This window comes from Ciconia boyciana, chromosome 1 (assembly GCF_034638445.1).
Source record: "Ciconia boyciana chromosome 1, ASM3463844v1, whole genome shotgun sequence".
NCBI lineage: Eukaryota > Metazoa > Chordata > Aves > Ciconiiformes > Ciconiidae > Ciconia > Ciconia boyciana.
The window spans coordinates 88,236,625-88,264,486 of NC_132934.1; the positions used below are offsets into that span (position 1 = coordinate 88,236,625).

Sequence of the window (27,862 nt, forward strand, 5' to 3'; positions counted from 1 at the left end):
AATATTTTAATTTCAGTTTTTAAGCTTGTAAATGTTTTGTCTGGGTAGATCCTTAGCTTTTTTAAAGAGGTCTTGTAGCTCTTGTGTTGTTTAAATATCAATTATATATATGCATCAGAGTAATATGTTCTCAAATTGTACAGATGTCTAAATTAGAGGGTATTAACAAAGTAAATTTGAGTCAGCTGAAAGTCATGGAATGAAATAGAGAAACTTTATTGTGAAACTTTTTCTACAGCTGCAGATGGTTTAAGGAGCATATGGCATCCTGCTCTGGAGGTTGCAAAAAGCTTTTAAACACAATTGGAAATGCAATATGTACAGCTACCAGCATCCAAAGAACTGCGTAGCTGCTTTTAGGGTTTAGTGCTGCTGGGCTGCGGAAGAGCTTGGAAGCTTCTCTGTGTGCTCTTTAACAAACAAGACAGTCCTGTATCTGCTTTCTGAGGTGAACATTTTAACCCCGAAATTGATTGTCCTCCTTCTCCAGGTTTCCTATAAATAGTGAAAGGTGTTGTTTTCTGATACAGAATGGCTGACTATGTGTAGTCTGTGAAAATAGTTTGGCCCACCAAGGGCAAAAAACGAACTGAAACTCAGTCTAAGGTAGCTGTATTTTTTTAGTCCCCCCTTATTTGAAGAATTTTTATTTTGGTAGATTGTTGTGAATATAAGTTTTAGGCAGTTTGCATGTTTCTTTTGAAGATTTGGTGATCTTCAAAGATGTAAGATTCAGTGGTCTTCAACTCAGTCTGCCCATGTCATTAATACACAACTTTCTCATGTTATTATACATACATTTCCCTGTATAACCGAACACCATCAAGTTGACTTTATTAATATTCTTTCATAAAATTATTTCAATTAGACAAGCATGCTGTTAACACCTTCTTTCCTTTAGAAATAAAGCTGCTTGTGATGGTCTTTAGGAGACATGCAGACAGGATTTCCTTAACTCTAGCAACTTTGGTATGTTCTCCAGTTCTGGCACATTTGTTGCATGAGCAGGGAATGAGTGTGGTTTTGACTGCTGAATTGAGGCCTTGACAATTGTAGCTCCCCTTACTACAGGTGTGGCATATGAGAAAAGCTCTGCTTGGGTCCAAGAGAGCAGCATTGGATTTTCGAAGCTATCATCTTTTCCGGTATACTCTTTTGCATTGAAAATGGATGTGGCTGTACTGCAGGGTGACGGGGCCAGACTTGAGCCATCCTGTTCTGGGACAAGAATATAACACTTATTCCTGATTATTTGAGAGCATTTGGATGTTGACAGTTTTTCAGTATAAGGAGCAGCAGTTGTTCATCTTGTCATGAAAAAGGAAGCTAGGTAGGAGAACACCTGAATCTTAATGGGTTTTGGGCCAAGCTTCATTTAGAAAAGCTGCTGAGAAATGCACTGTAGTGTTTGGAATTGCTATGCAGAAGTCTTATTGAGAGAAAACAAATAATAGATGTTAAAACATCTGTCAGATACCACACTCTTCACAGGAGTGAAGATTAACATACAGCACTATTGGTGTAGGTGCACACACCACACAGAGTTAAACATATGAACAGCAGGCTCACACTGTGCTTACTACAGATGTCTGAATGAGTGAGTGCCTGTGGGTTAGAGCTGCATGTCTTGTGGCTTTCACTCTGCTCCATTGGGAAGTCTTCACTCCTTTTGTTTTTATCCTTTTCCAACTCTAGTACTTTCAAGCACACAGCTCCCATCCCCTGACCTAACAGCTCCATTGAAGTGCATTCCAGCCCCATGATTTCATGGTACCAGGCAGAACTCCCCTGCCATGCTGCTATGCTGCCCGCTGCTTCTCACGGAGTGAACAAACAGGGAACATAAACTCTCTCCAAAGGAGCAATGTTCTCTGTATATTTTTAGTGCTAGAAATCCAGGATTCATTTAAGGGTGTTTTCTGGGGGCTTTTTTAAATATAGACTTCTGCTAACACAGTGGAATATTTCATACCACCCTATTTGCTGTAACATCTCATGCTTTATGTTGTTAAATGGAATCAAAGGAGTTAAAGATGAAAGAATCCTAGTCAACTGGTCCCTCAGCTGGAAGCCTGTGTGGGTTTTTTCTTTGTTATGTATTTGCTAGTGCTTTACCCAAGTCTAGCCTAGCTCAGTTTTCATTATTGGATTTACTTGTTTCTGCAAATTCCATACTTAGGTTAAGTAATTGCTGAGCTTAGACTCAGTATAATACTGCTACTGTTTGTTTCTCATGTTTAGGTTGATATTTATTGCCCATATACTGAACAAACCTTTTATAAGTAGTTGTTTACCATTTGAATGTACGAGCACCGTTAAAGATGCCATGCTTGCTCTAACAGGTATACTCTTTACTGGATAGACAGAGAACTTTGTTACCTGTTCATATGAAACTGTGTCCCTTTTACATTGTGCTTGGGTGTTTTCTTTCCAATATGTAGTGTGTCACCAGATGCTAACTTATGTAGTGTTACAATAAACCTATCTTTAATTAGCTCATTGTTACCCTTCAAATATTTGGAGTTAGTACAGAATTTGAATGTATAGTGTATGTTGAAACACTGATATCTTGTATTTTCCTGGTGAAGAATGTTCTCAAACTACCTACTTGAATGTCTCTATTGTATTTGTGCCCTCTATTTGAGTGTATCATTCTCAAATTAGGGGACATAATTTTGCTAATACATCAGGTATGTTCATGGTGACTTAATCTACAGTGATCTGGGAAGGGGAAAAGGCAGAAACGAACATGTCATGGGAAGCATATGAAGCAGGAACTGCGGTTGCAAGGGAATGGAGTCTGCGTGACTTGGGGACCAACAAGGTTTCTAGGCAGAACTGTTCTCCGCAGGCTCGGGGTGCCAGCTCTTTTTGGGTCAAGGTATTGGCATGTGAGCTGATCTGTGCTGACTGCACAGAGATTCCCACTTTCTGGTATAACAGACAGTTACCCCAGGGGGTAGAGCTGTTTCTGCACTGAAGTAGCACTAGCTTCAGGGTCCCAGGGAAAAGAAGCAATAACATTAGGAGACATTTCAGGTGATGCTGTCTTTGTCTAGCTTGCAGTTGAAAGGCGTGCAAGTTTCTGCACAATGCTTTGACATGGTCATCCTAACATACTTTATTTGATGCACATCCATAGTGGATTTCTAGAACATCTTAAAGCTTCTGAGCTGTTCTAACAGTGCAGGTAGGAAACATATTTTATATAAAGTCCCTGGAGTCAAAGCACTAATAGCTTCCTTACCATATGGCATACTCTGTGTCTCCTTACTGTCTTGATACACCATGCAAAAGCTCTTCTGGGAAGCAGGGAGTGGGGAAGCACAAGTGGAGGAAGAAGAGAATACAAGAACACGGGAGGGATGAAACTATCTGGTAAGAAAATGGAGAGTAGGGCTGTAAGAAGCTATAGCCTGTGTAGAAAAGTGTGGCTAAACAGGCGTATGAATGGGCAGTAGAAAGCAGGAAGCACTGTGGGGAGAAATAATTGTGGGAGGGAACATCAGGATTTGAACTGAGTGAGGGGAGACAGGGAGGTGAGAAGAGGAAATGTGCTCTGACAACCAACCATCTGTTCTGGGATCCCTGTAGGGGCAGAACACAATCTTAGTGATCATCTATTTATAGCCTTGTTTTCTTCTTGAGCTCTTATTCTCTTGGTGAAGAGCAGGAACATGGGAAGCAAAAGACAAATGTTATGCTTGTGAAGTACCTGTTGCATTGCCTAGCAACTGCTCTACAGCCTTAATAATAGAAGCACAGCTCCGAAGCCTAGTGAATCCCGAGTTTCTACAAGACTTGATTTAATTTATGTATGTTGGGATTCTGTATGCCTCCTTCTCTAGGTGAGCACCTGGCACTTCCCAGTGTTAACAAAAAACTGGCTGCAGTCCTTGGGCCAGCTAGTAGTTTAGTGGGAGGTGAGGGGCTTCTGTGAGTGGTGATGAATGCTCTGATATAGATTCCTAGGAAGACAAGGGATCAAATGGCAAACAAGGAATTGAGTAGCATAACTCCATTTTTGTGTGATGGAGAAGAAAGGCATAGGCAGTCAAGAACTGGAGCACAAGAACTGGAAGTTAGAATTACTGTTGGAGGAAATGGTGTGCTTTTCATTGCAGTGACTACCTTGCAGCTCCAGTCCTGGAGGGTCTCCAAGAGCACTTAGAAACTGACTGAAGAATATACATAGAAGTCAAGCAGATATTTGGGATGGGGTAAGGGGGTTACCACCTGGACTTAAATGTGCAGGCATTTATGTGAGCAGGAGAAATTAGCATGCTGCTAGCCCAAACCTGCTCTTACCTGTCAGCGCAAGCACTTAAACATTGGATAAGAAAATTGTCATGATCTGAAAAACAGGCTTACTTTGAAAGCAAAGAGAACTTTTCAGCAAATTTTGAAGGAAATGGGCTAGGCTTTTCTGAACTACAGATCATGTTTTTAAAAAAAAGTCCTATTCCACATGGAAACACTTTCTCATTAATTTTTCTTGAGTCTGAGTCAAAATTAATTAAGTCAATTTGAAGTCCTTTTTTTTAAATAGTTAAAAATAATGGTACTTGGCCTTGACTTTTACTGCCATTTTGTGTGGTTTCATAGTTGTATGACTTTATTTTTTTTTTTTCCTCCCCCGTACGTTTGTAAGAGATTCACAGAAATGAAAACAGACTACATCAGTAAATAAATTCTCTCTACTTTGTTGTAGATGTTGCTTATAAAATCTAGCAGGAAAAAAATCATGCAGCCAGAGGCATAATTAAGTTGATGTTCCTGCCACACAACAGAGTCTGAGGGTTTGTGTTGTGCAGCTTTGTGACTGGGACTCCCTGCTGAAGTTGAGCATTTATAAGTTGAGCAGTCTTGCATGCTCTTAAACTTGGCACATAACAAGCATTTTCACATAAAACATTGCTGAGTTACTTTCTGAATATGGCAGAATTCTTTGGAAAGGTTGGAGAGGTAATTGATCATACGCTGATAGTTTGAAGCAGTGAGAAAATGGTCAGATGGAGGGCTGGGATGCAGGAAAACAAACTTTCCAAGATGGTAACTGTCAGTTAGCCAAGCATACATGTTTTAAGCTTTTTAATCTTTGCTCACAACCTCAGCTTCTTAATCATGTTTTGCTGCTTCTCTGTGAACTCTCTTCAGATGTTGACATTTTACTGGTACTGATGCATCCACAGTATTCCAGGTGTGATCTTGAGCTATAGCAGTATTTCTTTGTCGGGCCCTTTTAGAAATTTTACAGCTGCCGAGGTGGGTAGTTTCAGAACTTTGATAATCTCTTTCATTATTCTTTGACCTTTGGGTCAAGGACTAGGTTTCTTTCAGGAACTGCTCAAAATGTTCTTTGCAGCTAGAAAAATAAGACTTCAATGTTCATGGGAGTTAAGATGGCAATCTACTTGGATATTGCATATGTTTACAACAAAAATGTTTTAATTTCTCTACACTGTGATCCTAAATTTCTGTGTCAGAGTGGATAATGTACTAAAGAGAAACATACAGCTTCAGTGCAAAAAAGGATGAAAGAATCTACCACTTGGTTTCTGAGATCTAGTTTTCACTGATCGTGTTTACAGCTATGTTTGTTTGCATATGCAGTCTGACAGCTTAAAATTGTGCTAGTTGTCGGTCTCTCTGCAGTAAGATAGAGTATTTTGACTGACTTACTGCATTTAATTTTAGTCAATCCTGAGGTAATTTATACATTCATACACTGACAGGAGGAGAGAAGAGACAGGCATAAGTGAGGCTTTGTTAATGACTTTAAAATATAAAAGAATCTGTCAAAAAAATGCATGTGTTAATTTTACCAATGCTTTGTAACAGAATATGGTGGTGGATCGGATTTTCTCTGGTATTCAGCCAACTGGGACACCTCATCTGGGTAACTACCTTGGAGCCATTCAGAACTGGGTGAATCTGCAGGAAGAGTGCAGCTCAGTGCTATATAGCATTATGGACATGCACTCTCTCACCATGCCCAAGGAGCCAGCTATCCTGCGCCAGAACATACTGGACACCACTGCTGCTGTCCTTGCCTGTGGTATTGACCCAAAGAAGTGTTTCCTGTTCCGACAGTCACTGGTTAGTGCTCCTGTTATGCTAGATTTGTTTCTCATTAAGTGGCTTTCCAGACTTGTTAATAAATGAACATAGTATTACTCAACTCCTTTATCATCTTTGTGTCAGTGGTCCTAGAAAATGTTAGCAATGCTGGATTTCAAACTTATCCCTTGCTGCTGTTTTGAAATGGCTGAAATCATGACTGAGAAGTTCATTTAAGGATAAGTAAAAATTTCCCAAGCGGAGCTAGGAGCTTGTGCAGGTTATGAGTAATAAAGTGAAAAGACCTGTTAGGAGAGCATTAATTTATCTTGGTAAGTCTCACTTCAGTCACAAAAGGTTAACTCATAAATGTATAAACATTGTCTGTGCAAACATAAAGGCAGGTAAAACATGTTTCCATGGTTTTGTATCCACATTTACCATTTAATCTGCCAGCTGCACAATATCTCCAAGAGGTGATTGGCATGGTAAGTTTTCTGTCAGTTCCATTGTAATCACCAGGGAGTTCCGTCTTCTCTGAGATTTTTTTTTCTTCTTTGCTATAACCTCCTTTTCATATGCACCTTTTTCTACCTGATCTGATAATTTTTATGTGAAATATTTGCTGCTTCTCCTGACCACCCCAAGGGGTACAGGGCTTATCTTCCTACTTGGGGTATGTCAGCCTACTCTATCATATGCTGCATTTTCCTGGAACACAACTTAGTTTCTTGCCTGATTAACTTTCTGTAACTGACTCTAAACTGGCAAACTTCTATAATTTCCCACAGAGGCATATGTGTCATAGCTTCTGCTCTTGTGAAGACATCTTTAAACAGATGTCCGACTTGCAACAAAACTGCAAAGGTGATATGCACAGGGTCTGAATTTTATTCATGCCAGATGAAATCATGGTATTACATTCCTCCTTTGAACATGGTTCTTTACAGGCAGAGTTTCCTGTGGTTGTCAAACTGCAAATGATAATCATAACCCCATATCCCTGGTGGATATTGAAATGATGAAGACAGATACACTTCCTGCTTCACTTTTCCTCTGTATTAAAAAACCATTCTAAATAGATTAGCTCAGAATTCTAGCAGAGATATGTTTAAATTAATTTATCCTTTGCTCAAATCTATTTATCCTTTTAAATAAGTTACCAGCTTGGGTTTTAATTTGGCTCTACTCTGACTTAACTTAATTCACATTGACACTGACATTAACTGGAATAATCTCAAGGTGAGTTACAAGCCAGTGATGCAGTAAAAACCAGTCTGGAGTTTTGTTTTTTCTTGTTTTCAAGCAACTGAACAATTCAGTTAGTTACGACACAGGATCAGTGACTAGATACACAGAGAGGACTCTTCAGCCTAGAAGAGAGACGATTTGCAGGTTATGGTTAGAGAGGAATGAAGTAAAGGTTTATAAAACAGCAAGTGAAATGGAGAAAAGAGGGAACAACTGTTTTATCCACTGAAGAACATGAACTAACAGGTATTAAAGTTAACACCTGGTAGATTCAGCGCAAGCAGAACTGCTGTATTTCATGAAGTCCACAATTAGGCTACAGAACTCCTTGGCACAGGATACAGCGCGTGCTGAAATGTGTATGAATTCAGAAAAGGACTCGACAAATTAATCTGAAAAATCTGTTGAGGAGTATTGCATACCTGAGGTGCCACCTCTGCAGGAAGTGCTGCAACCACAGTTGGGACAATATCTAGGCTTTTCTGTACTTTTCTGCTCTTTTCTATTGGTTGCTGTCAGAGATGGATAATTGATCTGTTCCAGTGTTGCTTTTCTTATGTTCTGATGAGTCTAAAAGCTAAACTACTGCTGTTCCAGGTCTTGCTAAAGCCAACATGCGGACTTCCTTTGAAGCCAGCAGATTATCAGTGAGAATCTTACATTGAAGTCAGCCACAGAAAGCTTGTTGTATCTTTCACAATCTAATAATGCAGAGATTGACTCTTTGAGTCCCCAAAGAGAAAGTATCAGACTCAAGAAATGAAGGACTGTAAGTGATGCTTCTACAGAACCAATACAGTCAACAACCAATGAAAACTTTAGATAGCTAGACTTGAAAAATGTTCAGCTTTATCAAACAAAAATTTCCACCAAAGATGATTCTGGTTTATGTTACGGTGGTTAGGCTGGCCTCTGTTAAATAGACTACCTTTTATCTTAATTTTTCTGGGTGTCCTTATCTGTCCAGATCTAATGTTTTTTCTTCTTATTCTATCTAAACCATTAAGTATTTGCTTTATGTGGGCAGTGTCTGATGTCTTGAGCCATATTCTTACTAATACTTATCACATGTGTATCAACACAACTTTCAGAAGTGGCTGATTCTAGGAGATTTTTGTAAGCTCATTGTCACACTGCAAGCAGAAGAAGAACTATTACAGTTGTTTGTGAATCCAGACTATTTCAGTAACGGTTCAGGCTGAAGTGGTTTGGTGACTTCCCAAAAACAAGTCTATTCAAGCTGTATGTAGTGGTCAGGTATACCCAGAGATGCACTATGGTCTGTTACACTTGCATTGGCAGGACCAGACATTTCTCTGGAAGCAATTAAAAGGAATATCTGTGTGTAGCTCTTGATGTGAGGAAAGGGGTCAGGAACCTTGCTAATGTGATTATTGTTTTAGTATTATAATGATATAGCATTTTATGAAATGTCATAATATCGAGATGACTGTTCCTAAAAATAAAGGTGTAAGATGGATTGCAGCTATTGCTAATCAAGAGAGTTTATTGCCTGATTTTGGATTGGTAATTGCTCAGTTTTCAAAAAAGGAGCTGGGCTCTCCTTTTCAGCCACTGTAGCAGCCTCCAAAGGTGGTCTAAAAAGCCACAATTTTGTTTACAAACATTTGGCTGAGGTGTAAAGCAAAGTGACCAAAACCAATTGTATACTGAAATAGGTTGTTCTTCCAGAGGTCATGAGGAAAGCAGTGAAAATCCAGCTGCAAATAGAGAACTGGTTTAGGTATTTGGTTATGGGCAAAATAGCTTTCTCTTTTCAGTACCAGATCAAACTGATAAATGAGAGAGTTCTCAGTAGATTAACATGCTACAATTATTGCTGTATTTTCAGTTCTATCTTGAAAATTATCAAATCTATACATCACAGAAGTGCTACTGCAGTTACTTCTGATTAACACTTCTGTTCATTTTTTTTTAAACAACATCATGTGATGAAATTATTATGAAATAAGAACTTTCGGTTTTAATCACTAAAACCAGCTACAACTAATGACTGGTAGCACTCTGATTCTGGTAGCAGTATATAGCAGAATGAAATTCTTACACTGCAAAAGTATGCTAGTACTGGTAAGCTCCCATTAAGGGAATTGCTCATGCAGTCACTGCTGTAAATGCTTCTGTGTCCTCTTACTTCCTCTGGGTTAACTTGGGCAAGAATGGTCTAGAATTGCTGAAGAGGGGGTTTTTTTGTTTGTTATTTGTTTGGCTTACTCTTCTTTCTGTTGCTGCTTGTATTGCTTCTCAGGAATATGTTTGCCATATGTGAAAAAAATATTGATTACTTTGCTTCTCGAAAGGCACGTGCATTTGGTAAGGGTTCCACTCTCAGTAGGCTTTTATGTACAGCAGGGTTTATACAGACCATATCTCTAATCCAGAGCTATCTGATATACCTGCCTCCAGAGTTTTCCCATGTTTTATCATCCTTTCCAATACAAGCAAGAGACAAAAGGCTGAACAATATTAATCACAGATTGACTGCTGGGAAAAAGTGTGGTGAGAACAGATACTTCTCATGTTTGCACTAGATCCAGAAGGTGCTGCTACAGTAAGGATACAGGTGAAGTTGTCTTGGGGTCCTAGAACTGATTTCAGTGATGTCCTTGCCTTACAAGTAAAATGAAATAAAGGTGAGAGGAATTTTGCATAGACTGATTTTTATTGTATTGCTTAGAGGGTATATGGCCTCTGTTCTTATATATCAGGTGTACAGCTAAGTTACCTATAAATGGAAAGAGCTAGTTTGATGAAAATTAGGTTTGTATGCTTCAGAATCTACCATTTGTAAATTATAGGTTTTTGTAACATATATAAACAGAAAGTTAATGTCTGGCTGTATATTTGGTCTCCATACATAGCAGTTCACCAAATATCTCCTACACTTATATTACCATATACAAACTTCAACTCCAGCTTAGGGAAGTAGTGGCTACAAAGAGCAAGTGATGATAACTTGAAAATACTTAGAAGCAAGAAGGATGATGATGAATATTTAGGGTAGTGTTTGGAACTGCATTGTCTGTGAAGGGTTATAAATAAGCACAAGTTAGAGTATCTAGTAAAACACAATTGTGGAATATGTTGGACACCAGAATGGCCTCCCAGTGAGAGAAGCTCTTTCATTACAGCTTGATTAATTAAATTTTCATAAGTAGGAATACAAGTCATAGAAGAGTGACAACTTCTGTAAGAATAAAAATAAATGCATATTTCAAAATTATGCATTTTTATTTGGAGCACAGCTGCAAGATGTATGAAATGCTCTTTGCTCTTAGAGAAAATAAAGTCAAGATAAACTTTGAGTGGCTGCCTTTACCTACCAGGCATGAAAGAGAAGTAAGAGAATAATGACTTATAGAATGTATCCTGAGAATACTAGAAGAAAGAGCAAATATATTCCTTAAATTGTACCCTAACTGGTAAAAGCTGTAACAGTCGTCTTTCATAAAACTGACAATGTTTTATTAAAAACAAAAAGGACTACAGGAGGTGAGGAGAGGGGAAATAAGGAAGACAGTAAGCAATCTGCACACATGGTAAGCTTATATGGTATAAACCATTTTCTCTGATTCCTGGTGGGTACAATACACATTTCAGTTCTTACCCATAACCATCTTATATCTCATCTGCTTCGCAGTCAAAACGGTTTTAGAAACTGCTGTTGCTTTTATGTGGTCTCAGGCTGTTCTTCCTGTCCACCTACCTATTGTAGGAGACACATGCTAAATGTCCCAAGAGAAACTAAACTTCCATTAGAGTTGATTCAGCAGGCAGCAGTTGATATGCTGCACTAACACTTCTCTGAGGAGTCGTGTGAGTTTCTGGACAACGTAAGGTTCAGTTTCTGGGTGGAAAATTGCAGTTTTCAGCCTTCTGGATGGGGTGATTTATTTTTTGAGTATAATCAGCTGGAGTATTCTTGCAGTGTGTAAGCAAATTGAAGCAGTAACTCTGGGAGGTGGGAATTTGCCAATTTGTCTTAGCCTTAACTCCAAAAGCCAAAATACAACAATTTAAATGTGTGCACTAACGGTTTCACTGCTGCTGTTCTCCAGAAATATCCAGCTGCTTTGTTTTGTGTGCAGAGTTTGAATGGATTCATGCTACTTCTTGTCCAATTTTCAGAGGGGCTTAAAAGCTTCCATTGCATCATAGCTTATAAATTCATTTAAGTACATTAATTTAGCATGGTCCATTGAAAACTTCCTGTCATAAGAGGAAGTATGTGACTATTTAATTTAGAAAATTATTCTGCTTCTCTCATCCCGCTGCTTTCTCCCCCATAGGACTGGGCTAGGTATAACTAGAGCTCGGTGGGAAGAAAACTCATGATTCAGTAGGGTTTATTTTTTTTTTTTTTATCTTCCTTAATTTACCTGGTTTATTTCATACTATTATGTAGCTGTTATATGTTCCCCCCTCCACCAATCTTCTGGATACACCAAGCTAATTACGCAAACAGTATTGTGGGTTAGACTAGGAGAATGTTTCTGAAAATAAGTTCATTTCACAATGAATAAAGGGAGGGAAAAGGGTGCCTGGGCCAAATTACTGTGCTCTGTCTGGGTTTATAACCAGTATAATCTGATTCCAGTAGGGGTATTCTTGGTCAGGCTCTTTGGAAAGGAGAGACAGATCTTATTTCTCTAAGTTTTAGTGAGATATAAACAAGGATAAGTTATTAAATTGTTCAAAGGTAATAGTGAAAGCTGTAAATACTGATAGATTTACCAACAATAGCTAGATAACCACCCCACAATTCAATGCATTGCCTAACATGCTTTAACTTAGATGTTGCCTTTGTAACCATGAACATATTCCACTTACACTTGAATTATTTCTTTGAACAGGAATTTGGGATACCATGTCAAATATTCTGACATAAAATTATCTCACTGGGTGTTCAGTTGCTGTGTGAATTTGATTCAAGAGCAGTCTAATTTGTCTTGTTTATGGCCCTGTTAGTCTCTCTAGCTGTATGATATAGAGATGCATTACCAAGTATCTTGAACATATTATTTGCAACCTTCGGCATTAATAAAATCTTACCTCTTATTCAAGAAAAATAAATGTGAGCAGCACTTTCTTCTAAAAGGCCTCTTAAATTTTTTGGAAGTGCTAGCTGGTACTTCTAGGAGAGACAAAAATCCTTTAAAAATGTTTCATTTCTTTTGAAATCAAGGACACTTTCCCCTTCTCTGTTCAGATTTCTTTTAGTACACAGCTATCCAAATTACCTCCCCAGACCTGTTTGTCCTTTACACTGTCAAAATCAAATCTTTGAAATTTATTGCCCATTTAAAATGTAGCCCTTAATGAGGTTACGCTGCTGAGGGAAAGCTGTTTCCACGTAATAGATACGCAGCAAATTTGCAGTCCCTTACAGAGAAGGGCTGTAGGTTGCAACTTGAGGAAATCCATCTTGAAAATGAAACACTGTATCTCTTTTTGCAGGAAGCCACTTCAGCTGCCGACACACAACTTTGTATAATAAGCCTCAGAAAGCTGAGTTCCAGTGTTGCTGATTTGCCTGCTTTCAGATCTGCTCACAGTATCCCTCTGTTATTGTTCTTGAATCTCATTGCTTGCTGTCCTCCTCAGCTGTATGTCTCAGCATGAGAAGTCATCTAGAATTACTTGGACTAAAAGTAGCTATTGGTTTTCCATGTATATATCATCAACTGTGGCTGTGGCCAGGGAATAGCAGCAATAACTTGGTAGGGAGTAGCTAGGATCAAGGACAAAGTAATATATCTGCAGGGAGAAGCCCTGAGGTTGTACTTCAGCATATAAAGCCCCAGAGATGATCCAAGTGTACGGTGTGATCTGAGTTTAATAATGTCAAATGGCCACACAAGTAAACATTTAAGAAGCTATTTGTCTGTAAAGAGGGAGGAGCAGGGCACTCAGCCAGGTGAAGAAACAGAGATGTTTGTGCCTTCTAGGTAACAGCTCATTATCATTTGGAAGTGGTCGCCTCTGTTAAATAAGTGTGCTCAAAAAAAAAAAAATAAAAGGAATCTGACTATGCAGACTCAGGCTTGTTGGGCCACAAGGAAAGAACGCAAGTAGTTTGTTCTGGAAATAACTCTTTGATTAGTGATTAGTAAGCCAGGTTGTGGGGGATTGCTTAATGCAATGGAAATTGAAGGAGGAAATGTGTCACTGGTAATAGCAGAGATGACCATCTCGACCCTTTGATAAATGTTGATGGTTTTTACAGACTTGTAACAGATTAGGAAATAAAACTGTGTTAAAGTGGGAGAGAGCACAGAGCAGGAAAAAAGAGAGAAACTTGATGTATTTACTGAGAAAAGCAAAGGGTATGATTTGGGCTGTCTAAAAAGAGGGGTTCACTATATGGATCTGGTTAAGCTTTTTTTGTGAAAACTGCTAAGTGGGAAATAGTTGGCTTCGTAAAGGAAACAATAAATAGAGGACTTAAAAGACTGTTAGTCCTCCAAATATTTTCAGTCAAGCTGCAAGAAATATTTCCTGAGCAAATAATGTTTATATTAAAAACAGGCTATTTTATTCTTTCAGGACACAAAAGTAGCTGGAGTTGACATGAAGGATTTAATGGATTAGATAGCTGTTTTTCAGAGTTACCAGTGATTGTGACATTCTTGGAATTTGGTTTGACATATAGTTCAGGAACTGTCACTGGTTGTGAGTTTTGTTCGTTGGAGACGTAATTCTGTTTTTCTGCATTTTGTGGTATTTTTATACTGGGGTATTTGGGGGAGAGAGCACTGCTGATAAACTGATGTCTTCATTGGAGAAGAGCTAAGCCTATTATTATCTGTTCTTTTTTGGGAAGGTGGAGTGTTCCTTAAGTACTTTATACCTCCACAGAGTACTTCTGTTGTCAGATTTCAAAATACAAACCAAATTAAGTTATTTACTGGTTCAAGTATATACAGAATAACCTTAATTGATTGGAACTCTATATAGTTTTATTTCCTACAGTCATAGTTAGATTTTGCATGAACTCCTTTAAAAAAAAAAAAAGAAGAAGAAAAGCAAGCAAAAGACCTCACTGACAGTCCTACTCTTTTTAATGAAAATTGTGTGAAAAGTCATGCTTCTTTGACAAAGATCTTCCTTGCGATGGCATGATAAATGCTACCTAACAGAATTGGAAGCAATTGAAAATCATTTTACAGATTGATACAAAGATGAGATGTCTTTTTGCTGTTTCATTTCATTGTTTGAATTTACTGGAGGGATTGCCTCTCTCCATAATACTATGGGGAAATAAAAATCCTTGTGGGTGAAGATACCAGAATCTAACAGAAAATGTGTTACTGGGATTATACTACTGCCCACAAATCAAGATAATGATAGTGATCAGGAGATGTTAAGTGAGATGAGAGAAGCTACAAATTTAGTACAGCAAGCAATAGTATTACACTTGAACTATCCACATATAGCCTTTATCAGGATGAGACATACAGATAACATTTTTGGATGCAATAAATTATGCTTTCTAGTTTTACAATCTGTTCGAAATGATGCCATTCTACATTTGCTTTTGGGTGGTGCACAGGACCTAGTTCAGGATGTTTTAGTGGAGGGCTCTCAGTAGTAGCAACCTCATTATAGTGGTGTTTAGCATTGTGACTGGAGAGAGCAGACCAAATAAAGTGTGTGAATGTTGTATTTCAAAAAAGGAGCTAGGTGAAAATGAAGTCCAATTGTCAGAAATAAAAACACAAAAAGCAAGAAAGCTACAACTGTCCTGGAGGTTGTGTTTTAAAAAAATTAATGTATTTTAAAAAACCAAAACAAAACCAACAGTTAAATGTGTGACACCACTCATGAAGAAAACATTGGTCCAGCAAATCCTTTTCCATGGTTCCATAAGTTCCATGCAATCATAGGAAAGGATTAGATTTTCAGAAGGGAAAACTTGCCCAAATTAGAAAAACAAGAAAGCATATAAAATTGGCAAGTCTCCTTTTTTTTAAACAAAAAATTAAGGAGGCTAAAAAATAATTTGAGGAACGCCCTGCAGAGAATTCTTAAGCTGGTAACTAAGTGGTCTTGCATCAAAAACAGGAGGTCATTTAGGGGATCAGTGAGCACAAAGTATAGGAGACACTCAGGCCTAAGATTAGGCCCTAAGAGCAAGGCTCGGTTCTTGGTATTGGACTCTGCTGCTGAAGGTATTGGGAAGGTTGCCACTTTATGCATTTTGTAGCAGCAGATCAGAAGAGCTAATTCAGTTTATTGTAATTTTACAGAAACTATTAGATAAATATAGACAGTTTAGACACCAGATGGTGTTCAGCTGGGAGACTGAAAAAAAAACTCAGATGTGAAATGGCAGAACTGGTAGCCAAGGTGTGCAGTCTGCCACCATTAATGGTCACTGTGCCAGAGGAACAGTAGATTGAAGTCATGTTGGCAGTATACAGCAGAGCTCTAAATGGGATCCCAGAAACTACAAACTGATGATTTTTACTTTCATCTTACCAGAGATGGTAGAGTCTTCAACAAAGAATAGGATGCTGAGTGCATGAGTAAACAGTCTCTTTGGAGAGTCACTATGGTTTCTTTGAAGGGAAATCCTGTTTCACTGAACTGTTGGACTCTGTGAGGGTGTCGGTAAGCATGTGGATAAAGGTCATCCCAGGAGCATAATGGATTTGAATTTTTTTGAAAAGCCTTTGACAAGGTTCTATATCAATTCTTATTTTTAAAAAAAATGTGTTGGAGGAAATGTTCATTACTAGTCTTGCAGCTGGCTAGAATTGAAAACCAAATAGGGTATAGTGACCACTTTTTTTTAATGGCACAGTCAGTAGTCATGTCCCTCAGGGATTCACGCTGGGAGCGATTCTGGTCAACATCTTCATTCATGACCCGAAGAAGGTAGTGAACAGAAGTTTGTGGGCAATGCTAAGTTCTTCTGGGTAGCCAAATGCTATGCTAAGGAAAGGAACTCTGAAAGGACTTGTAAAACAGAGTAGGTAGGCAAGTTAGTGGTAGAAGAGCTTTAAATGCAAAGTAAAGCATCTAGGTAAAAGTAATCTAAACCTTCTTTACACAGTATTGAGCTGAGTCACAACACAGGAAAAAAGTCTTGGAGTCATCATTAGCAGTTCTCTGAAATCATTGGCTCAGCACAAGTGATTTTCAAAAAAGCCAACAATATGTCATCATCTCCATATCACCAGGAAGGGTATTGAGAACAAGACAGAGGTGATGTTTTGTCACTATACAAAACCTTAGTGTGCCCATATCTTGAATATTGGATAGAGCTTTAGTGTCTGCATCTCAAGAAGGAAGTGGTAAATTAAAGATGATACAAAGAAGGGGAATTAATGCTACAGGGGATAGAGTAGCCGCCTTAAAAGGAAAAATTTGGAAGTCTAGGATGCTTCAGTTCGAAGGGGAGAAGACTGAGGTGTAGATGCAATCAAAGTTTACAAAATCAGAAAAGCACTGGATAAAAGGAATATGGAATTTTTCACCAAATTGTGCAATACAAGAAACAGGTGGCATTCAAAACTAGTAAACAATGAGTTCAGTGGATAAATGAAAGTACTTCTTTACACATCAGGTTTGAACCTCTGGAGCTTGTTGCTGTGGTTGTGAAGTGGGCAGTATCAGCAGGTTCAGAAAGAGATTAGACACATTCATGGGGAACATGGATACTAACAGGACTGGGCCAGGGATAATACCTTCTGATATTCCCTAGTACAACAATTATGGATGCTGGAGAAGTATGAGGGGAAGATACTGTAGGAAGCAATAGGCTCATGTGCTCGCCCTAAATGCCATCACTTGTTGCTGCTTCTGGAAACAGAGTGCTAGGCTACAGCTACCTCTGTTGTGATCCAGTACAATATTTCTTATGTTCTTATGTTTTGGTTGTTTATTAAAGACATTTGCTCAGAATTTTGAATGGCTGCCAGGCAAGAGGCTGACTGAGTTTGTCCGAGAATGGCTTCTCCTAATTGTGATCCATTGGTATTGCTTAGTGCCAGAAAGGAAGAGTAGACTGGGCCTTTATTTTACTGGTTTCATATACATCTTCACTTCTTCCAGTTTCTTTGTATCCAAAGTTATCCAATCAAAGTGATGGAGTACTGTAGCTTAATGAGTAACCACATTTGAGCTGACGCACGGTGACCAACCAAATGCAGCAATTACTGGCCCCTCTTGCCAAGTAAAACACAGTAGCTTAAACCATGATTTAGTCTGACAAATGGTTTGTGGTTTAAGCCTAGTACCTCCTGATTCACAGACTAACGTACAGTCAGTTACTGCAATTTGGGTGATGAATGTTAACTTGTTAGGCTTCAGTACTGAAATTTTTTCCAAATGAAATCTCTGCCCTTCTGTGCACTTTTTTTATATTTTCTCCCCCTTTTATCAGGCTTTTTCTTCACAGTATTCAGCACTTTAGCCTTAGTTAGGAAAGGACTGTGTGTGTTTGAGGACTAGGAGTGAGTATAACTTGCTGGAACCCAGAACTGCGGATTCAACTCAACAAATGCTGTTTAGATCACTTGGTGTTTTGGTAACTGATGTAATGTCAAAGCCACTGATGCAATGAAATACACGTGCAGTCTTGGCTGTAGAAGCAACGTCTGACAGAGCTGGATCAATGACTGCATAGCTTTTAAAGGGACTCCTTGTCAACACAAGTGCAACAGAGCACCATCTTCTCTCTGTCCGTGACTAGAAGAAAGGAATGAGTAACCACTTTGAACCAGATGGTGATTCCTTCTGAATGAAATAGGGATCTTGAGCTTAGTCTTTTCTATAAAGTTCAGTTTACTCTTTGTATCTTGCAGAGGGTACATTTGGTGCATCTTGCTGCACTTGGTCTTGTGCACAGAAGATTGCAGGTCAAATAAGCACAAGCAAATTAAAAGAAAAAAGAAAAAAAACCCTGTGGGAAGGGCAGAAAGAAGGGAAAGAGAATCAGCCTGGAATATTTCATATCTCTAACTGCTAAGCTGTTGTCTTGAGGTCAGATACCTCTATACAACATTGACAACCGAAATAGTCTAATGACGGTTAGCTAGGAAATTACTACATTTAAAATGTGACAACAAAGGAATTGCCATTAACAATGCTAGTAATTCTTACTTGTTAACAAACACTTTTTACAGCCTTCCATCTGGGTTGTTATATCATGTTGCAAGCATGAAGCTTTGAACATCTTTGAGACAGTTAGCATGCTCTTAAACATCCAAACTTGCCAATATTGAAAATGAATTAAACATGTAAGCAAAGGAGCAGAACAGATCACCTTTTTCTTTTGATGATTATATATATAGCTAACTAACAACAGACAAAATGACAGGAAAGAAATTAAAGAACAGCATATGCATCAGCAATGCTTGCCTCTTTTACTAATCCTAAAATGAATATTTGAAATGCAAAAGCTAAAGAATGTATGTAAAGAAGCTAAACATGGATTCATCCAACAGAGTTTGTTTCACAGCACATTTCTTGTCTCTGCCTGTAGAAAGTCTTCCTCTTAGCAGGAGAGGGGCAATCACTCTGTCTGGTGTCTTTCTGAAACTATTAAAATTCCACTATCACCACAGTCTCCCCCAGAATGTTAAATGAAGAGTTTGTTGTATGAGCTTAAATGGGATCTTCTTTCCTCTCTCATCTTTTCAAACCACCCTTGTAGCAAAGGGTATGTGGAGGCCTGATCCTTCTCTTCCACCTGTAGATCAGTATTAGTTTTGATAGGATTGCAGAACTGAGGGACAAATTAACCCACAATTCAGGCTGTACTGTAGTTTGACCTCAGCTATTAGCCCTATTTTGCAGACAGGTCAGGGTCATTAAGACCTGTTGGTGCACCCAAAGCCCTGACAAGCATCACCTGGATCCTCCACCCATGCACCTTCTGCCCAGTGCCCCAGGAGCTCTACTTAAGCTCAGGCTCAGGCTCCCAGTCTTCACCTGAGCTACATCCCAGTGTACCTGTGCTCAACCCTGTCTCTGCTGCCCCGATTTTCTCACTGGGCTTCCTGGATTGACCTCAGATGTGACTAAGTACCTTCCTATGTCTGACGATCACCAGACTGTCACCATCACCACCTCTGCCCTGATTAAATACTGCAGGACATTGTCCTGGTCAGGGAGGTAATTGTTCCTGCCTGGCTTGTGGCTGTCTGCAGACACAGCCTCATGAAGCAGCCCAGCTCTTCTCATTCCCTGGCTGTTAGTTCAGGCTTATGCGAAGGACCTGTGGTTGTTATACTGCCAGATGTGCTGCAGTGTAATGTAACTTAGGCAGGGATTAGGGGCAGTCTTGCCTGAGTTTAAGTGGGGCTCCTGGGGCCATGGGCAGAGGGTATAGGTGGAGGGCTCAGGTGAGGCTGATGAGGACAATTAAGGGAAATGAGTGCATTCAGGGCCCTGATGCAGAAGGAATGAAGCTTAGGTAACTTATTGGCACTGGAAATGAGAAAGGCAAAGAGGTTTTGTAACTATTAGTGTATTATCTCAAAGTGTGGGAAGGCTGTGGCACAGTGGCCAGCAGTTGGTTAGTTCACGTGTGCATTCAACTGTTATTGCTAAAGCATTTTCTTTCTTTTTTAGAATATGAGTGGATAGGACCAAGAATGTTGCTGTGCTGCTTGAGTGTAGTGCATTCAATCCATGCAGTGTCCAAAACTTTCCATTAGCTTGTCACTTGACCTTACTGAAAAAATAATAGCCAAAAATAAATGGGTTTCTGATCTCTGATACTATTTGTCTGTATTGATTTTGAGAAAATATGCATATAAATGCAGAAGATTAAAGTAGATTCTGACTTTGTACTTCCAGGTTCCTGAGCATGCAGAACTTGCCTGGATTCTTGGGTGCTTAACTAACGTGCCACGTCTTCTACGCTTGCCCCAATGGAAGGTATAGATAGTTTCATAAATTGAAAGGAAATGTATGGGAATTTAGTAGAACTGCTGTCCTTGAAATACTTATCTGTGAAGTACTAACTGTACCTTAGTTATCCTTGCTTTACGTTTAAGTAATTTTCTAGTCCTGTGGTGGAAGGAGGAAAATGTGCCTTTCCAGGTATGTTGCTTTCAATGAACATTTTTCTGCTGGAAGCTACAGGATAATATTTTTGGCAGAAACTTGCAGAAACTGTACTAAATAGGAGGGTTGTTTAGTGTTGTTAAACTCATTTTGCTAGAATGCTTGGAGTTATTTCAATGCTTATTTAATAATGCAAAACAGCTACAAAATATTGCAGTGGAAACCTTGAGCCTTGCTGAGTTCCATAAACAGTTTTTCTATTTCCACCATGAAGAGTGGCTGTTCTGTAGATTTTATGGAAGAGGGTGCAGAAGAAGCATATGTTGGAAGAGGAGTATAGAAATTATAAATATTAAAAATCTGCTGAGTGATAAAGTTAATGCACCTTAAATGTTTACCTTTACAAGTTTAAAGTGTTCATCTTAATCTTGGTACTACATCAGCATGATTGCATCAACTGAATTCTTGCATTTAGTTTCCTTGTATTGTATTTTGGCATTTAGTAAGCAGAAAACCCAAAAGGCAGGAGAGAGAAGTATCAAAAAAGGAAAAAAAAAATCTTCAGAGCAGTCTTAAATACCTCCAGATGTTTTCTTTTCCTGTTTTTCTTCTTAATTAAATAAAAACAGTAAAACTTAAATACAGCAACCAGCATTAACGCATGGCATAGATTAAAGCCAACCTCTTCAAGCCTGAGGTTCTAAAGTTAAGCTCTTAAATCCAACTTTGACTGGATTGACTTTCCAGATCTACAGATAAGTGTTACAGGTGCTAGGCTTTGCAAATTAGGTCCCCTGAACCGTAGGCACCTAGAGATGCAGACAGAAGACAGGATCTGTATGAGAGGGTAAGAAAAATCTAAATATATTTGAATAGTCTTAATGAAATAATTAAGACTTTAAGGATTTTAGTGTATTAAACTATTGTTAAAAGCAAAAAGTAGATATGCTATTGCTAGAACAAAATGAGTATCTGTAGCCTGACTGTCTTGGTTTAAATGATCCATATCCTAGAGCAGTAAAGGACTTCAGGACAGTGGGTGGATTGTTGGGAGCAGTGTGAACTAATGAAGAGAACACAGGACTCTGCCTCTGTAGTTCTGGATTCTCCTTCTAGCTGTCACTAACTCTCCTGGTAACTGTGTGTGATCATTATGTCTTGATCTCTTTTCTGTGAAACACAGGTATTAATGCCTTTTTATATCTTATTATTAAGTGTTTCAAAATTTTCAAAATTTACTGCTGAAAATGCTATTTAAAAAGTAGGGGTTATCAATAATAAGTGTAATAACCGAGCCTGATTGTCTTGTATTTGTAATCATTTTCGTTAGTAAGATTACAAACAGAAAGAAAACACAAGCCTATGTTTTCTTCTCACTTCAGTGTCAGAACAGTGTAGGGAAATTCGTAAATATAGGGCATAAAATGGGATGCGTGTATTCGCAAGGAGTGGATTTTACATGGCACACTTTTTTCTAGAGTTATACAATAAGTTACTCAAATTAGTCAGAATTCTAATTAATTAAAATCATGGACTTTGATACTGTTAGCCAAAAGGGTGATTTCTCTCTATTTTTCTTTTGCAAACAGATGAAGCGTGCCAGCCAGAGTAATGAAGGAACTGTTGGCTTGTTGACTTATCCTGTGCTTCAAGCAGCGGATATTTTGCTGTACAAGTAAGAGGCAGAATGTGAGCCCATGGGCAATGTCTGTTCAGCTGCATTAGAATGAATGTTCGTCAGATTAACATGCTAACTTACTAAGTGGGGGAGCTGGGTGTGATTAGATCAGAAGACTGGAAATGGATGGCAGCTTTTTTTACCTCTCAAGTGGCTGGTTGAAATCTAGCCTGATTTGAAAGCAACTGACAGGGCTGTAAAGAGAAAAAGCTGGTCAATTCAGAACAATTCCTAGGGAATTATAACACACTGATGTTTAATTATACATATTACATGTTCACACACATACATATACATATATTTTTTTAAGTAGTTATGCTTTATTTTATGCAGTGTACTGTAAAGATACTTAAGCTGGCTGTATAGTATATAGTATAGTATACCCATATTAGTGTGGGATTCTGTGTAGGCCTTTTGATACTGATAAAAAAAGTGAGTAATATACTGTACCTTGTAGTACCTGGGCTAGTTCAATGTTCTCTGTGGTGCGCTATGTGCTGCAATGGAATTACACGCTAATGAGGGACTGATGACTCAGCATGCCTAAGTTTGTAGCCTAGCTGATAAAACTTGTAGTGCATTGTCATCACTGGTTGTATTTCATAATATGTTTTAAACTGTCTCAATAAGTAAATGGCAGCGACAATTCACTATGGATTAATTATTTTTATGTTCTGAGCATAGGTACTTTGTGGAATTGTTCTGAAGTTGTGAATATTTGTTGGGACAGAGAAGTAATACAGAACTATGAGGGCAGGGACTTTAGGAGGACAGAGTAACCAAGATTGGCAAGTTGTTAACCCAGAAAAATCTATCTAGAGAAATTTAATCCTAAGTGATAGTTAGTAAGGGAAAACAGTAATGTTAGAAGAACAGTAGATGATACTTCTAATTCACTTGAATTTTAACTAAAAATAATGGGAAGCAAAAGTCAATGAATTTGAACATTAAAATAATCTTCTAAGCAGTGAGTCCCATTTGATTGTCAAGCAGTGTTTAAGGGTGAAATTTAGACAGCTTTATCAGAAATCACCTTGTTTTGACTGAGCTCAACCATGTATGTCTCTTCCATTTCTAATAAAATCATGTGATTCATCATTCCGTAGTGAGCCTGTGGTTTGTTTGCTACCATGTGTATTAATAGCAGGCTGTCCAGACAGCACAAAACAATGAAGTGAGAAGAAGAGAAACAATACCTCTTTGAAGAAATTTGACATAATATCTTTAATAAGAAATGTTTTAATGTAAAAACATAATATAGGGAACAAGAATCAGGGAGAAATGGAAACACAGAAAGGGAACAGCAGTCATGAAGAAGAATTAAGAGCTGCAGGAGGGGGAGAAACAGTACTAATTGAGATGAACCAAGGATAAAAGAGACAGAAAAATGGACGGAAGGCAAATATATGACAGAAAGGAATAAAAATAGCACCAGGCCAGAAATATTAAAGAAACAGCAAGGAAAAAAGCAAAGAATCATGCAGAGGCATTTATAAAGACAATATGTTTTCTGTTTAGTGGCAAACTTTGTGAATATGGAACCATTTTGGCATATGGAAACATTTCTTTTGACCTGCTTAAAGTATATTGATTATGGTAACTGATTTTCTTTCTGTTAGTTGTAGGCCACTGTGATTTCCTATTGGCTACTGTTACTGTTTCTAGGTTGCCTTTCTGACTGTTTGGAGGGGAATAAAGGTGGACAAATTGGTTCCTGGATGTCAGCCTAGTAATTCAGAATTGGAAGGAAGGAGTACCGTGTTGAACTGAAATTTTCTGGGAACTTAAAAGATGCACAGTGAACTTTCTTACACTGGAACATCCCCAGGATTCAGAGCTAAATACCCCACAAGCCTTAGAAAACAAATCTGATGGGGGAGGGGAGAGTAATCAGAAGCTGGCAAGACTTCAAGTCTGCCTCATCTAAAAGAATCAAACATTTTTAGTGAGTATGATTAACTGTGGGAAAGAATCACCAGGGGAAGTAATGGATTCTTCACCTCCTCATGTCCTCTGTTGCAGATTGTATTTTCTTCTAGAACTGCATTCAAGCTATTGAGTTCAATACAGAAGGTCAAATCATCCTTTGATCCTAACAGTTCTAATCTATGAATGATAACACTTATGGCAGTAGAGGCACTGGCCCATGTGATATTTATATAATGGTGACCCATGAGGAAGAACCACTCTCTTCTTTCCTTCCCTTGACAAATCCACAGTACTAACTTCTCAACAACAGTTATGTTTTCCTGAGACTTGACAAGGCAAGGTGCTTGCGCTTTATGCCTTGCAGATCTTCCTTACTTTTTTCGCACACTGTAACACATGCTCTTTGATCTCTAAAGAGACAGTAGGAGATACTACAAAAACCTTTCTTTGAGCTGAGTTTAATGATTTGCTCTTATTGGTATCTTTACTATGTATGTTTTCGTGAAGGGCTATTTTTGCCCTTGGAGATGTGCTTCAGTTCAGCACATAAAGCAGACCCATCCTGGGATACAGTCAGCTTGGGATCTTGTTCCCACAGTACCTATATCTAGCTGGGACTGAGTGTTTGGCTCAATCTGGCCCTCAGTCATGGCAGAAGCTGTGACAGTCTTGAGTAACATTTCAGCAGAACCAGAGAGCTTTGCTGAGTTTCCTGTATCTGTCTTTTATTAAAAGGTCGACACATGTTCCTGTTGGAGAAGATCAAGTCCTGCACCTGGAACTAGCCCAAGATATAGCACAACATTTCAACAAGAAATACGGAGAATTCTTTCCTGTGCCCAAAGCCATTTTAAGTGAGCTGGTCTTGGTTTGTTTTTTTTTTTCTCCCCCCTTAACTGCACGTCAAGGTTGAAGATGGATTTAAATATTGTGGAAATAGTTTCAGGGACCAAGAAAAGGGAGCAAACTGATGCTATGGGAGTGGAAAATTAAAAACTGACAACAAGAGACTAGAGGCTGTGAAATTGAACTCCTAAGATAGACATAAGGCTTTACAAATCCCCAGTAGAGGAATGTATGTGACGTCTGGTATTCTAGTCCAGGGGGCCAGATGCACTCTGCTGCTGCCAGTCAGCCTTGCTCTTCAGGTATTGGACCTTTTAAGAATAGGCTTTCTGCTCCATGTTGCTAGTTCAGGAGACGTGTAAGGAACAAGACAGGAGACTTCTAGCAAGCAGATTTCTTCAGTGTCTGAGTGGTAGATGTTTACATTAAGCATGCTAAACAGCTTGTAGATTTATTGCTACAATGCTAAAAAATCTTTTAAGTATGTTTAATATATACTTCCATATTTCAGTAAGGGTCTTTTACAGAGCCTAGACTTTCCATTTTTTATCTTAGGTTCAGGGAGACTTATAAGGAAAATCTTCTCAGCCATTTTTGAGCTATAAGGTCATAGGCTGAGGGTGAGGAGGAGTCAGATGGCGCAAATGGCATGTTTGTTAAGAAATGTGAAGAATGGGGCAAGGAAGAAACATTACATCTTTGTTGTAAGTAATGTAGAGGAATGCACAGCAGAGACCTTCGCCCCTAAAAGGGCAAGGAGCTCTCACCTTATAAAAGAAAGGCAGTAATAAACCTTCCTCAATTTTCAAGCCTCAGTGACAAAAATGGTGTTAGACCCAGAGTGGAGCTTAGACAATACTAGGTATTGCAAACTCTACAGTTTCTAATGAACAATTAAATACTAAGCACTGTAATGAGGAGCTGAGTGTAGCCTATGATGCAGGTGAGACTGTTTTTCAGGAAATAAAAAGCTCAATTTGGGAAAAAAAAAAAAAAAAAAAAGAACATTTTAACTTTCCTCATGAAAAGCATACCATCATAAGTGCACGAGTATATGCAAACCAGTGAAATATCCTAGATGAATGGAGGAGTTAGGGACCTATTCAGACTCACTAGCTGTAGGCAGTCAGATTACCTGGACTCCTTCAAATGTACAGAAAAGAGACAGACCCTTCCAAAAGGGGATTCAGAACAGAGCACTTTCTGAGGCAGTCTGAATTGTACCATGGAAGAGCACTTATCCTTTCACTGAGTACATAGGCCGTCTATGAGGAGTATGTAGGTAATTTAGTTGCCTGTATTAGGTGTCTAAAAACAATGGGTGTGAGTACTTTCTAGATCAGTGGTAGTTTGTGTACTCCATGAATTATATTTATTGGTGAAAGACTGGAACAGTTTGGGTTTATGCTGTTAAAGAAAGTGCTTTGCAATATTGCTGTAATGCTACTATGCTATTTCAAGTACATATCTTAGTAGTTTGTCCAATACCCACACCTCTCTTATCTGAACAATGCTTTCCCTCTAACAGAGCTGGTTAGTGTTCAGTTAGGGAACTTTTAATAACTGTCTTTACTGATATTTAGGAGAATTACCAAGAGATATTGGGTGGAAGATTTTCCTAAAGTAAGGAGGTTAACTGTTCTGGGACTCTTTTTTTAACCAGTGGATTTAACCTGTTTCTCCATTGTTACAGAACCTTTCAGTAATGTGCAGTCCATGCTCTCTAGGTAACTTGTCCCCAGTGTACTCCTCTCCCTCCAAGAGAGGAGAGAGTTTTCAGGGAAGATCAGCATGTAGCCACAGAAAATATTAGGAATTGTCCCAGCAGAAGTTTCTGCTTAGTGAGGAGGGGACAAATGGAGCAATTTTTCGTTTAGTTTATGGGAGGAGAAAAGCAGCTTAGAAGGACAGGAAGGGCATAAAGACTAAATAGGAGCATACATGATTGTGCTCACAACCCATTTTTAAGCAAGGATAAACAGAGAACTTCATGCTGCTACAAAGTGTTCTTAGCAATTGTCATAAGAAACTGTTGTCTGTGTGTGTTCATAATTACTCCCCCCCCCCCCGCTTTTCTTTTTTAAGGTACAACAAAGAAAATAAAATCCCTCAGAGATCCAACAGTGAAGATGTCCAAGTCAGACCCACAGAAGTTAGCTACTGTTAACTTAGTGGACAGCCCTGACGAAATAGTGCTGAAATTCCGCAAAGCTGTGACTGACTTTACCTCTGAGGTGACCTATGACCCAGACAGTCGCCCTGGTGTCTCCAATCTGGTGTCCATTCATGCTGCAGTAACGGGGCTTAGCATCAAAGAAGTGCTGCACCAATCTGCTGGTCTCGACACTGCTCACTACAAAATGGTGGTAGCAGAGTCAGTTATTCAAAAATTTGCACCTATCAGGAATGAGATCAAGAAACTCCAGGAAGACACGTCCCATCTGATAAAGGTTTTAGAGGATGGAGCAGAGAAAGCCAAAGAACTGGCTGCCCCCATCTATCAAGAAATAAGACGACTGGTAGGATTTCAGTAGAATGTTGCTGACTAGTTGCAAGGACTTTTGTTTCCCGAGACAGGCACTTTGTTATTTGTATCTTCTTAATCATTTTGGTTTGAAACAAAAACTTTTTTTCCTGGAAAATTCAAGTAGAACATTGAAGGTGTTTGTAATAAAAAATGTACATGAAGCCACATATTTCCAGTGGGACCAGCATTGAGCTTGTCTGGATAGTCAAAGAGGGAGGGCGGAAGCAATCACAATTCACGAAGAAATCCCACAAAAGCGGAATATAAGGTTGCCCAAATGGAGTTTGGGGTTTTTCCATTGACGACTGCAAGAAGGTGAGGTGATCAGAATCTAGCAGAAAGATTTGTAATCTTCTCAAGAACATCCTTAGCTGTGCATGTGATCTTGTTACAGATGGACAACTCCTACCATTGGTGGTTATTCAGCTTTGATACAGTGGTTGAATGTGTTCTTGGATAACCAGAATAAAAGCACGGGTTTACAAATCGAAATGCTCAGAGTGATGAAGAGAGAACTTACTGACTCTCCCTAT

The 27,862-nt window shown here is 38.8% G+C and overlaps 1 protein-coding gene across 5 annotated transcripts in view; it reads left to right on the top strand.

Moving 5' to 3' along the window:
- Window positions 1-27,862, top strand: part of WARS2 (tryptophanyl tRNA synthetase 2, mitochondrial) — a 51,748-nt gene that overhangs the window by 17,745 nt on the left and 6,141 nt on the right. For 3 of the 5 annotated variants that reach the window (XM_072880814.1, XM_072880824.1, XM_072880805.1), the window contains exons 2-6: window positions 5,842-6,099; window positions 20,140-20,220; window positions 21,939-22,024; window positions 24,692-24,810; window positions 26,888-27,321. In XM_072880814.1, coding sequence (XP_072736915.1) covers window positions 5,842-6,099; window positions 20,140-20,220; window positions 21,939-22,024; window positions 24,692-24,810; window positions 26,888-27,321 — 978 coding nt within the window. Of the gene's footprint in view, window positions 1-5,841; window positions 6,100-20,139; window positions 20,221-21,938; window positions 22,025-24,691; window positions 24,811-26,887; window positions 27,801-27,862 lie in introns of those variants that run through there. The other 2 variants (XR_012045359.1, XM_072880835.1) reach the window with 2 other exon arrangements.